This window comes from Bombina bombina, chromosome 2 (assembly GCF_027579735.1).
Source record: "Bombina bombina isolate aBomBom1 chromosome 2, aBomBom1.pri, whole genome shotgun sequence".
NCBI classification, from domain to species: Eukaryota; Metazoa; Chordata; class Amphibia; order Anura; family Bombinatoridae; genus Bombina; species Bombina bombina.
This window is the reverse complement of record NC_069500.1, coordinates 181,368,535-181,381,872: the sequence shown is the minus strand read 5'-3', so window position 1 is coordinate 181,381,872 and position 13,338 is coordinate 181,368,535. Positions and strand designations below refer to the sequence as shown.

The following is a 13,338-nucleotide window of genomic DNA, read 5'->3' as shown; positions in this document are numbered from 1 at the left end:
CATATTCCTGTTTAAAAGGATCGCTGTGTAAAAACAGTGAATTTGCATATCTTACCCACAATTCTCTTGTGCATTGGAAACATTGTATATTAACTTGCCTAGATGTACTAATTTCCTATGCAAATATTGAGAGAGAGAGCGAGAGAGAGAGCGAGAGCGAGAGAGAGAGCGAGAGCGCGAGAGCGCGAGAGCGCGAGAGCGCGAGAGCGCGAGAGCGCGAGAGCGCGAGAGCGCGAGAGCGCGAGAGCGCGAGAGCGCGAGAGAGCGAGAGAGCGAGAGAGAGCGCATTTTTCTATGCCTAAGAAAGGGGAAAATAAAATATTTAAATAAAAAAAAAAAAATCAAATATAGCAGCTTTAGTGAAATGTTTTGCAAATGTGTAAAATGTATCGGAATGCAACAAATAATGTTCTATTTCTGACAGCAAGCAGTTTGATTTTATGCATTGCTGACACCTATGAGCAAACCAAAAGTAATTTAGCTCTGTGTACTTCAGGGAAGCTATGTAGCTTTAAGTGCCACTTAAAGATCACATTTTCTATTTCACAAATCATATATGTTTGTTTATGCAAGTCCATCTACAGGCCTGACATTGGGGGTATAGTAGTTGGTAACTGAGCTCCCAGAAACACCTGGGCTTAGACTTTGTTATCAGTGCTATTTATTATTAGATGCTATGTCCAGCTTACTTGTGCTATAGATGATTAGGATGATGATTTGTGTCACTTAAAATTACATAGTTTCCCTGAAGTACACAGCGCTAAATTTCTTTTGATTTGCTCCATATCGGTAAGTTTCTGGCTGATATCGATTATTTCAGAAATTCCAAATATCGGCCCTAAAATTCGGCCGCTCCGATAAATCGGTCTATCCCTACTTTCAAGGGACATTCTATTATAAAAATAAAATTGTCCATTTTAATGTCACTTTATTTTTAAACAATAGATAATCGCATGCTGGCCTGGCAGACTTTTTAATTTTTTTTATTTTAACATTTAAATTGGCTACACATGCACAAACTGACTGGAAAGTCATGTTGAAAAAAATAAGTGTTTTCCAGGTGTGCAACTATGTCTTGACATATGCACACAGGGACTAGTAAGTGTTTGCAGCTAACAATATACTGGGCATACCAATCAGCACCCATGTAAGCACAGAGATTAGAACAGCACATGTAAAGATCTCTGCATTAAAAGACAAGAAATAGCTGTGTAGAAGCTGCTGTACAGTAGTATGCTGGGGCTATACAATCTCATTAGATTCAGTCAAAATTGTGTTCCGATGCAATTTTAGATAAGGTTACAGCTGGCAAGCAAATGAGAGGAAGGCATACATGTGTATGCACCAATCACTGGCTGTATCATCATAATCTGGAGCAGAGAGGGGGTCTCCAGGAGAGCAACTTTGACTGTGTGTGTGTGTGTGTGTGTGTGTGTGTGTGTGTAACCCCTTTTTAAAGGGACAGTCTAGTCAAAATTATAAACTTTCATTAATCAGAGAGGGCATTCAATTTTAAACAACATTCCAATTTACTTTTATGATCAAATTTTCTTTTTTTTCTCTTGGTATTCTATGTTGAAAGCTAAACCTAGGTAGGCTCATATGCTAATTTCTAAGCCCTTGAAGGCCGCCTCTTATTTCAGGCCATTTTGACCGTTTTTCACAGCTAGAGGGCGTTAGAGCATGTGTGCAATATATATAACATTGAGTTACCTAGGAGTCAGCACTAATTGGCTAAAACGCAAGCCTGTCAAAAGAACTAAAATAAGGAGTCAGTATGCAGAGGCTTAGAAACAAGGTAATTACAGAGGTAAAAAGATTATTAATATAACTGTGTTGGTTATGCAAAACTGGGGAATGGGTAATAAAAGGGATTATCTATCTTTTTAAACAATAAAAATTCTGGAGTAGACTTTCCTTTAAAAGGGACAGTCTAATATAAATTAAACTTTCATTATTCAGATAGGACTTTTAATTTTAATCAACTTTCCAATTTACTTTTATCATCAAATTTGCTTTTTTCTCTTGGCATTCTTAGTTTAAACTAAACATAGGTAGGCCCATATGCTAATTTCTAAGCCTTTGAGGGCTGCCTCTTATCACATGCTTTTTAAATCTCTTTTCAACACAAAGACAGAAAGTACACATGGGCCATATAGATAACACTGTTTTTAGGCACAGGGGGTTATTTAAGATCTAGCACAATACAATGCTAAATGCAAAACAATAGATAATAAACACAGTCATGTGATCAGGGGGCTGGAAGAAGGTTCCTAGATACAAGGTAATCACAGAGGTAAAAAGTACATTAATATAACTGTGTTGGTTATGCAAAACCGGGGAATGGGTAATAAAGGGATGATCTATCTTTTAAAACAATAACAATTCTATGGTAGACTGTCCCTTTAAATGTATTCACACTTGTGATAATGTAGACTTCAAACATGTATTTTATTTAAAAAAAAAAAATGTTTCTTTCAGTGTGTAATTTGGAAGACACCAGACAAAAACACTGATTATCTCCAGCTATAGCCATCTTTCTATTTACTCAGTAAATCCCTATTCCCTGCAGGCATTTAATCAGCCCTACATAATTGTTACATTTTTACTTTGTCACATGCAGTCATGTGCATTCCACTTGAGTTGTCTTTAGACAACAGCAATGCAATTCACTAAGAAGAAAATACCATGATTTACAGAGGTTTCCAAATTTTGAAATTCAAGTGTCAGAATAGAGATGCAGATCATGGAGTATGAAAGAACTTGTGTGACACTATTTATAACAAAATTATGCTTTAGTACAGACAACCAAAACCTTTTTTTTGTATGGCAAAAAACACAGTAAATTAGTTGCTATTATTGTAACATGCCTAATTACCTAATGGGAAGACTAACTGCTGTTTCATTAGAGACATTCTGAAGCAAAACTGACACTCATTACAGCATGTAATGTTACCATTAGTGATGCAAGCCAAGTGGTCAACACTTGCACAGGGGTTAAATACATAAACACTCTGTTAAAGGGACATAAAACCCAAACATTTTCTTTTGTGCTACAGATAGCATAGATGGTTTTAAACAACTTTCCAATTTACCTCATTCTCTTGGATTTCTTTGTTGAAGGAGCAACAATGCACTGCTGGGAGCTAACTGAACACATTGGGTGAGCCAATCACAAGACGCATATATGTGCAGCCACCACCTAACTCCGCATTGTTTCTCCTCAGCGCACATAAGTAGGCTTTTAGGATAACAAGAGAACCAAGTAAATTAGATCATAAAAGTAAATTGGAAAGATGTTGCATGCTATATCTGAATCATAAAAGTTTCATTTTGACTTAACTATCCCTTTAAAAGGACATGAAACCCAAATTTGTAGAGATAGAGCATGTCATTTTAAATAACTTTCCAAGTTACTATTATTAAATGTACTTCATTATTTTGGTATCCCCTTTTGAAGGAGCTGCAATGCCTAACTGGGAGCTAGCTAAACACATCAGTTAAGTCAATGACAACAGGCATAAATGTACAGCCACCAATCAGCGTCTTGCTTACAACAGTGCATTGCGGATCCTGAGCATACCTAGGTATGCTTTTCAACAAAAGGATACTGAGACAACAAAGCAAATTAGATCAAAGAAAAAAGGAGCTGAAAACAAGGGGTTTGAACACTTTCTCCCCCATCCAGCTCCCTGTAACAGTCTGACACTTTGGCGTTTCTGGGGCTCTGTGATGTCACAGGTATCCCTGGATTCCCCCAAGGATGCTTATACCCTTGGCTAAATTGTTATTGGACTTAAAGGGACAGTAAAGTCATAATTAGACATAGCATACAATTTTAAACAACTTTCCAATTTACTTATATTATTTAATTTGCTTCCTTCTCTTGTTATCCTTTTCTAAAAGGTTTATCAAAGTAAGCTCTGGAGCACCAAAGAACCTAGGTTCTAGCTGCTGATTGGTGGCTGCATAAATATACAGATTTTCATTGGCTCACCCATGTGTTCAGTTAGAAACCAGTAGTGCATTGCTGCTCCTTTAACAAATTATACCAAGAGAATGAAACAAAATTTGATAATAGAAGTAAATTGGAAAGTTGTTTAAAATTGTATGTCCTACCTAAATCATGAAACAAAAAAAATTGTGTTTCATGTCCCTTTAAGTTAAGGGGAAAGCAGCAATCAGCTGATAAATTATTGTGCAGGAAGCAAAAGTCAAATTAAACTTTCATGATTCAGATAGAGCATTCAAAAGCAACTTTCTAATTTACTCCTAAGGGCCGATTTACCATTGTGCCGGCGGATCATGTCCGCCGCACATCGATAAATGCTGACAGCATACGCTGTCGGCATTTTTCAGTGCACAAGCATTTCTCGTGAAATACTTGTGCAATACAGCCCCCTACACATTGCAGGGGGTGTCAATCATCCCAATCGTATCTGATTGGGATGATTGCTATCCGCCGCCTCAGAGGTGGCGGGCGAGTTAAGGAGCAGCGGACTTACGACCGCTGCTTCTTAACTGCCGCTTCAGACGGACCTGAAGCGGAGTGGGTCGGAAGCAGCATCCGCAGCTTCATAAATCAATCCCCTATTATCAATTTTTCTTTGTTCTCTTGCTATCTTTAGTTGAATGTTCGCTTCATAGCCGGCCCATTTTTGGTTCAGCACCTGGGTAGCGCTTGCTGATTGGTAGCCACATTTAGACACAAATCAGAAAGTGCTACCCAGGTGCTGAACCAAAAATGGGAGGGCTCTTATGTTTACATTCTTGCTTTTTCAAATAAAGGAGTCTAAATGTAGCTACCAATCAGCAAGCGCTTTCCAGGTGCTGAACCAAAAATGGGCCTAAGCTTACAATCAAATAAAGATAGCAAGAGAACGAAGAAAAATTGATAATAGGAGTAAATTAGAAAGTTGCTTAAAATTGCATGCACTATCTGAATCCTGAAAGTTTAATTATGACTTGACTATTCCTTTAAATGTTCTTTGCTAGAGAACCTCAGAAGTATGCACATGTCTTGAGCACTATATGGCAGCAGTGTTTGCAACAATATTTGTAACAATGTTATACATTAAAGGGACAGTATACTCCAAATTTCAATTGCAATTTTTAAATATGCAACATGTATTTAAGTAGACTTTCATTCAAATTATTCAAAACTTTTTTTTTTAGTTATCTAATGTATATTGAAAGTTGTACCGCTTGTGTATTCACAGTCTGCCTTCTCTACCGCCGCTTTTTTTTCATATATTTCAAGAATTTCCATTTACCCAATAACGTTTATATCGGTCGAGCTATTTACCTTGTTTGCCAGCGCGCGCACAATGACTTCATCTTCTCCTGCTTGCGTTCTGCGCATGCCCCCAATCAGACGTCCATGCTAAGCGTTCGATGCTTACAATATTGCATCTAATAGACACGAGCGTGATCGAGCTTTTGTGGGAGGATAGAGTTACGTCACATCATTTACATGTGGGAAGTACAGAGTAAGTCTATACCACCCACATTGGGGACGCCGTGGAGGGGTTGGAGAACGGACAAAAATAAACGGTTAGGATGCAAAAATAAAAATGGAATAAAACATGTTTGAATCTATTTTATCGATAACTGCACTATGCTGTTAAATTGTAAGTATATATAGGAGTTTATAGTTATCTTTCACATCGACTGAGTTTACTGACCCTTTAATGAAAACACTGTTGCCGTCAAGTGCGCAACAGTGTATAACATTGTTACAAATATTATTGCAAACAATACTGACATTTATGAAACACATTTTTTTTCTTTTGTGATTCAGATAGAGCATGCAATTTTAAGCAACTTTCTAATTTACTTCCATTATCAATTTTCTTTGTTCTCTTGGTATCTTTTTTTAATAGCAGGAATTTAAGGTAAGGAATTGGCCCATTTTTTGTTTGCACCCTGGGTAGCGCTTGCTGTACTGTATTAAACAGTAAATACATGCTGGACCCAATGATCTATTCAAAGCAAAAATTAGCCTTAGAATAACATGTCTTTTTACAATTATATAAATTGTAGGGGTAGACCGATTATCAATGCGGCCGATTATTAGGACCGATATTTGGAATTTCTGAAATAATCAATATCGGACAGAAACTTACCGATATGGAGCAAATCAAAATAAATTTAGCTCTGTGTACTTCAGGGAAACTATGTCATTTTAAGTGACACAAATCATCACCCTAATCATCTATAGCACATATAAGCTGGACATAGCATAGCATCTACTAATAAATAGCACTGATAAAAGAGTCTAAGTCTCAGTTACCAACTACCCCCAATGGCAGGCTGTAGATGGACTTGCGAAATAGAAAATGTGATCTTTAAAGTGAAACACTGGGATTGACTATTAAAACAAATAAAGGGGACTTTCATTCATGAGGTATAAGATACTTCATGTAGAAAGCTCCTTTATTTGTTTCAACCAATCGCCATTCTGAGCTGCTAACGAAGCCCATGGCAAAAAAATGTTTTGCTAAGAGGTGACGTTTTCACCTCTTAGCAAATAGCCGTGCAGTACATCCAGCTCCCAAGGGCGCCAAGCCGGATTTACTGCATGGCTATTGGCTAAGAGGTGAAAATGTCACCTCTCAAGCAAAACAGCGATCTGCCGTGGACTTCCTTAACAGCTCAGAACGGCGATCGGTTGAAGAAAAAAAAAAAAAAAAAAAAAAAAAAAAAAAAAGTACCTTTTAATCCTGACAGCCGCTGCAGCACTTCCTCCGCCCGTCGCAAGCCCTCTTCACGGGTCCAAAATGACAAATCCGGCTTCCTCCAATCACATCATTGCCTCAGGCCATAAACGCCCCGGGGGGGGGGGGGGAAAAGCCGTGATTGGAGGAAGCCTGATTCGTCATTTCTGACGTATGAAGAGGCTTCTGACAGACGGGGTAATCGCTAAAGCGGCTTTCAGGATTAAAAGGTAAGTTTTTTAAGAAAACGAGTGAAATGTCAATTTTGATGAATTAAAGTGTCCTTGTTTTTAAAAGGATTATTAAAAACCGGGCATGGATTCATCTAAATTGACCATCACTTTAATGAATGAAAGTCCCCTTTGTTTCAGTTGTCAATCCTAGGATTGACTTTCACTTTAAGTGGCACTTAAAGGGACACTGAACCCAAAAAAATTATTTTGTGATTCAGATAGAGCATGCAATTTTAAGCAACTTTCTAATTTACTCCTATTATCAATTTTTCTTCGTTCTCTTGCTATCTCTATATGAAAAAGAAGGCATCTAAGCTTTTTTCTTGGTTCAGAACTCTGGACAGCAGTTTTTGATTGGTGGATGAATTTATCCACCAATCAGCTAGGACAACCTAGGTTGTTCACCAAAAATGGGCTGGCATCTAAACTTACATTTTAAATAAAGATACCAAGAGAATAAAGAACATTTGATAATAGGAGTAAATTAGAAAGTTGCTTAAAATTTCATGCTCTATCTGAATAATGAAAGCAAAGCAAAGCAAAAATTTGGGTTCAGTGTCCCTTTAAAGCTACATAGTTTCCCTGAAGTACACAGGGCTAAATTACTTTTGATTTGCTCATAGGGGTCAGCAATTTATAAAATCGATCTGCTTGATAATTGCTGTCACAAATAGAACATTTTTTGTTGTATTCTGATAAATTTTACACATTTGCAAAACATTTTACTAAAGCTGCTATAATTTGACGACTTTTTAATTTAAATATTGTATTTTCCCATTTGATAGGCATAGAAAAAAAAAAATATTAAAAAATATATATAATAGTTCAGGCACATGAATTACATGTCCACAACAACAAACCATGAGTAGAAAGCTATGCAGTATAGGAGACTGGTATCAATATTCTGTAACAGTGGATAACAATGCTCTGACCATTAGGTGGCGCTGTTACACGTATAAAACTGCCCATAAGTGACATAATAAAGAAACTTATAGTCCACTCCTCAGTACCAGGGAAGGTATTTGCAATCTAGTAAATATATGAGCATATTAAAAATTAAAGCAAATAAATAAATCTAGCACTGATATTCCAGCATGTCCTTTCTTTCCATGTCAAGTGGCAGTATATTTTTTACTTTACTTTTAACCCTTATCTGTAAAGTGTACGAAGTGAGCGTGCTTTTAGTGAAGTGGCAGCAATAGATTAAAAAAAATAGAAGCAGTTTAACAGGAGAACATGCTGAAACGTTATGCTTTCTGCACTATAATGTTTTTCTACTTAACTGGGAGTATTGAAGAAATTGTGTAGTGTCTAGCTTTGTAGTAGTGACTTAAATTAAATTTTATATCAGTGTGCAGTTTAAAAAGGTATTTATGCCATTTTTCTATGTTTTGGGAAGCCATTTAATAAGTTAATTTTCAAGCACTTTATTTTTCCCAGTTCTTTACTTTTAATAAACATGTTCAGTTTATACCAGATTTGTGTAGAAATTGTGTTGATTTTTCAAAACTTTAAAATGTACAGAATATCGGCCCCTGTTATCTGCCTGAAAGGTGGCTAATAATTGGTATCGGCCCTGAAAAAAACGATATCGGTCTATCCCTTATTAAAAATTGTTAAAATATTGAAAATGTGCAAAAGTAAAAAAAAAAAAAAATAGCCGTTCCTTTATGAACAGTTAGGAAGACTAGTGCCTTTTTTCTCTCATGACTAGCAACTCGTACCCCTTGCCTCAGACTGGTACATGATAGTGAGATTCATACACACACACAAACGATAGCAAGCCCTCAAGGATACACTTTAAAGGAGCATGCAAACATTTTTTTTTACATAATTCAGATAGAGAATATACTTTTAAACAACTTTACTTCTATTATCTAATTTGCTTCATTATCTTGGTATCTTTTGTTTAAGACGCAGCAATGCATTACTGTGAGCCAGCTGGATGCATTGGGTGAGCCAATAACACGAGGCATATATGTGCAGCTACCAATCAGCAGCTCCTGGGGCTACCTAGGCGTTCAACAAAGGATATCAAAAGAACAAAACAAGTTAGATAAAATTAAAATGGAAAGCTGTTTAAAAATCAGATGATCTATCTATAACGAAAAAAAAATGGAGTTATGTACCTTTAATTAAGCCATCACATACAATGAAATAGAAGGAAGTGGAGAACTCTAGGTTGGAGGATGCAGGGGAATAGAAGGAAGTTGGGAACTCTTGGCTGGAGACATGCAAGATAAACTTGCAATGAGAAGTCACAACTGTATCATTTCACAAATGGAGAAAATAATATGACACACACCGTACAGATGTGACAGCCCCGCCCACTATACTCACTTTTTCAAATCAGCACTGAAAAGGCCGAATCCCGAGGGTGTAGAGCTGCCGCCGCTTGCAGGAGAAGCCTCTTGAGCCAACTCAGTAGCCTCCCCTCCTCCGCTCGGCTCATGGTTATAAGACAAACTGGTGCTGGCATTACACGAGGAATTGCTCATACTGTTCATAGCGCTCGTTATACCCGGTGCTGAAAACACTACACCGTAACAGCTGCCCTAGTACGGAAGCCGGACAGAGTAGTAAGCCCTATATCACGTGACAAGCGGCTGACACGGCGCATACAGTGACTTTAGGAGGGGAGGGCTGCTAATTGCCCGGAGTTCCGCGTTTTCCATGGTAACCGCACTTGGTCCAATCCGAAAGTTTCTTTTTGACTGAGAAGGCGGGGAAAGTACATTTAACTTTGTGGAAGTTTTTTAATGGTTGTATATTTCTTGCCTATTAGAGCTATGCGGAGAAGCGCAGCGGATGTTTTATAGCGCTACATCCAACTAAGGATTCTAATACTATTATTTTATAGCAAGAATCTACATAGACTACTACTAAGGTTCTTTACAGCTGGAACATGATTCAGACCCACAGCTCACAAGTCACAAGGAGAGTGATACTTTTCAGACAAATCAAGTTATGAATAAACAATATTGTAGTATTAAGAATTAAATCGTGAACATCTGTCTCTGATTCAGTTGTTTCATAAATACATTTAAAAGGAAGTATTAGCCAACATAACGTAACTTTACTGGAACATTTAAAACGAATCATATTAGTTAAAAAGGACATGAAATCCCCAAAAATTATTTAGAGATTCAGAAAAAAGCACACAATTTTAAACGACTTTCCAATTTAATTATTTTATCTAATTTACCTTGTTCTCTTGGTTTACTTTATTGAAAAGCATATCTAGGTAGGCACAGGAGCTGGGAGCTAGCTGCTGATTGGTGGCTGCACATAGGCTTACCATACTTTTTAGAGGTGAAACTGGGACCGCCTGGTGCGCTGTGCCAGTGGGGGCGTGGTGATTGCCGACCGGAACTAATTTTTCCAAAAACTAACAAATGCATCATTTAATCTCTTTAAAAATAGGCTCTGACTGGAATAGAAGGTATCAATAAGTGGCACTAGATCATTCAGTTATATGAAAGTAGTTAGGGTTGGAAAAGTCAGAAGGGACACTGAACCCAAATTATTTCTTTTGTGATTCAGATAGAGCATATCATTTTAAACAACTTTCTAATTTACTACTATTATCAATTTTTATTTGTTCTCTTACTTTCTTTATTTGAAAAAGAAGGCATTTTTTTTAATGGTTCGGCATCTAAACTTACATTCTTGCATTTCAAATAAAGATACAAAGAGAATGAAAAGAATTTGATAATAGGAGTAAATTAGAAAGTTGCTTAAAATTGCATGCTATATCTGAATCATGATAGAAAAAAGATATTTGGTTCAGTGTCCCTTTAAAGCAGAAACTACTCAGAGATGGTGAGGATTTGGCTATGCAAATTAGTATTTCTACATATGTAGAAGAATTATATTATATTGAACAATATACATATTGGCATCTGTGTTAAAGGGACTGTAAATCTTAACCCCTCTATTAATATATATAATAATTAACATTAATATTGTAACGATTGAACTCAGTTTGCAGAGTATAAGTGCTATGGAAGCGTTTTAAAACCAGTTCAAATAATTACCTCTTTCAATATCCACTATCCGCCCATGCAGCCACAGATATGTTTGTTTTTCATTGACAGCGCTGCCGTTACGTCAATCATTACCTTATACGCCCATTTTTGGATCCGGAGCGTGCATTTACACTTCTATTACGCATGCGCAGTTCAACCATGATTAGCATTATCATTAAACTATCATTAGCATTATGTAATATGAAATAAAAATTTTAATTTTCAAAAATAAGTCTTTAATAAAACATTACTTTCTATTTATTTAGTTGCTCATTCGTCAATAGGAGTGACTCACCGCTCATTCAGATACACAGTATCTCAATGCACGATGAAGCATTGAGATTCAGTGTATACGGCTGCAGACTGAGTGTAATGCGCATGCGCACGTGGAGAGGGAACGCGCGCTGTCAAAATTGCAGAAGACGGACGTTCGCTCTGCTGTTGGCTGCAGGGGCTATGACAGTAAATATTGAAAAAAATAATCAAACTCGTAGGCGGACAGAAGATGCGTTTTTGGGTAAGTATAAAATACTTATTTAAACGCTTCCACTGCGCTTTTGCCCTGCATAGTAAAATTAATCAATATAATAACTTGTATATTTTAATTTATTGGGAACTAAAGTTAAAGGTTTACTGTCCCTTTAATTATCATGGTGCACATAAGGAGACACATACAGGCCTGCAGTTGTACAGGGATGGAAGTAGGTACTGTGATATGGAAGCATTAAAGGGACACTCAGGTTAAATTAAATTTTCATGATTCAGATACAGCATGTAATTTTAAACAACTTTCCAATTTACTTCCATTAAAAAAAATGTGCACAGTCTTTTATAGTTACGCTTTTTGAGCCACCATCTCCTACTGAGCATGTGCAAGAATTCACTGACTATACGTATATGCATTTGTGATTGGCTGATTGCTATCACATGGTACAAGGGGAGTGGAAATATACATAACTTTAAAATTTGTTATAAAAAAATCTACTACTCATTTGAAGTTCAGACTAAGTGCTATTGCATTGCCTTGTTAGCTTGCATTTGTTGATTATGCAAATCTGATGTGTTGACTGGTCCTTTAAACTGCTGGTCTGTGTTCATGGCCAGATTTTAGTAATACAACTGAATGAACAGTCAGTAGTTGAAGAGCAGGGGCAGAATGCTCATTGATGGGAAGCCACTGCTTGTCCAGTCTGGGGCATAACTAGACAAACCATAGGCTAGGCCCCATAGCAGAATGTAAAAAACTTAGCTCCTCCTTTACACCTTTCCCTTTTATTTTTCACCCATATAAAAAATAAGTCATTTGATCTGTTGCACTTGAATGCTTCATTTGGGGGGGACAACAAAGGCTAATTAAATCTCTATTAAACCTCTCTGCATCTGTTGTATAATAGAAAGAGAAGAGACAGAAAAATATTTCTAATGCTGCTCCCTAGAGCTTTGGGGTGGATAACAACTACAATCCTTGCATCCTAATCGATAAGCCTATAGTAACTAGAAGTTATTAGTGGTTAATGGTTGTGGTTGAGAGGTCAGCGCTAGTCTAGTGATGGGAGGTTGGAGTAGAAGCAGTCGGTAGTGAATTATAACTATTCACATAGTATTCATGGTAAGCACTGACCCAAACAGTGAAAAGATTAGGATTTCACCATTTATTGATGGGAGTTGGAGACTGAAATAGGAAGATAAGAGAGTCTAGTTTTAGGAAATTAAGTGACGTATTTGTTGCTCCTGTAAATACATTCCAATACTGGATAATACTACCCCAAATCCCAGTTGGTTGCATTTATTATTTACCTCCTAGTTTCAATGGGTCAGTCCTTATGAGCCAATGTCAAATGAGTGATATTCACTGCTTGTGGCACAGTGATGACTGCTGATTCTGACTCACCAATTTCCTGAACCGATTATGCTCACTCTGAGGGGCGGCATGGTAGTGTGTACAGGAGATAGCTTGGATATTCCTGGTCTTATTCGCTCCTGTTTTGCACTGTGTGCCTTGGTGCCACGGTTATGATTATCTCTTTCCAGGTCCTGCTTTGTTTCCGTTACTGACACTCTTTTTTTGCTCTGGTTCAGTCTTGTCTTCCACGATTATAACCAGTTCCTTATAGCCCTGGTAATGCCCTGCACTGTCATTGCTGCTGTCAGTGTTTTGTCAGATGACACCTTAAATTCCTCTCACCGCAGCGCATTTTTGGATTGGATGAATAAAGCTATTTGGGTGTGTCACTGAGTGTGGCTTCCAATCTGAGGGTTGTGTGGTACCTGCAATTCATTTTGAGATTAGCATTTCATGATAATACTGCCAGGGCCGGATTTCCCATTAGGCACAGTAGGCATGTGCCTACAGGCGCCTTG

The 13,338-nt window shown here is 37.3% G+C and overlaps 1 protein-coding gene across 1 annotated transcript in view; it reads right to left on the bottom strand.

Moving 5' to 3' along the window:
- AP3B1 (adaptor related protein complex 3 subunit beta 1) overlaps positions 1-9,552 on the bottom strand; it is a 1,155,804-nt gene extending 1,146,252 nt beyond the window's left edge. The window contains exon 1 of the mRNA XM_053701376.1: positions 9,290-9,552. Coding sequence (XP_053557351.1) covers positions 9,290-9,456 — 167 coding nt within the window. The 5' untranslated portion in view covers positions 9,457-9,552. The remainder of the gene's footprint in view (positions 1-9,289) is intronic.
- Between the last annotated feature and the right edge of the window lie 3,786 nt (positions 9,553-13,338).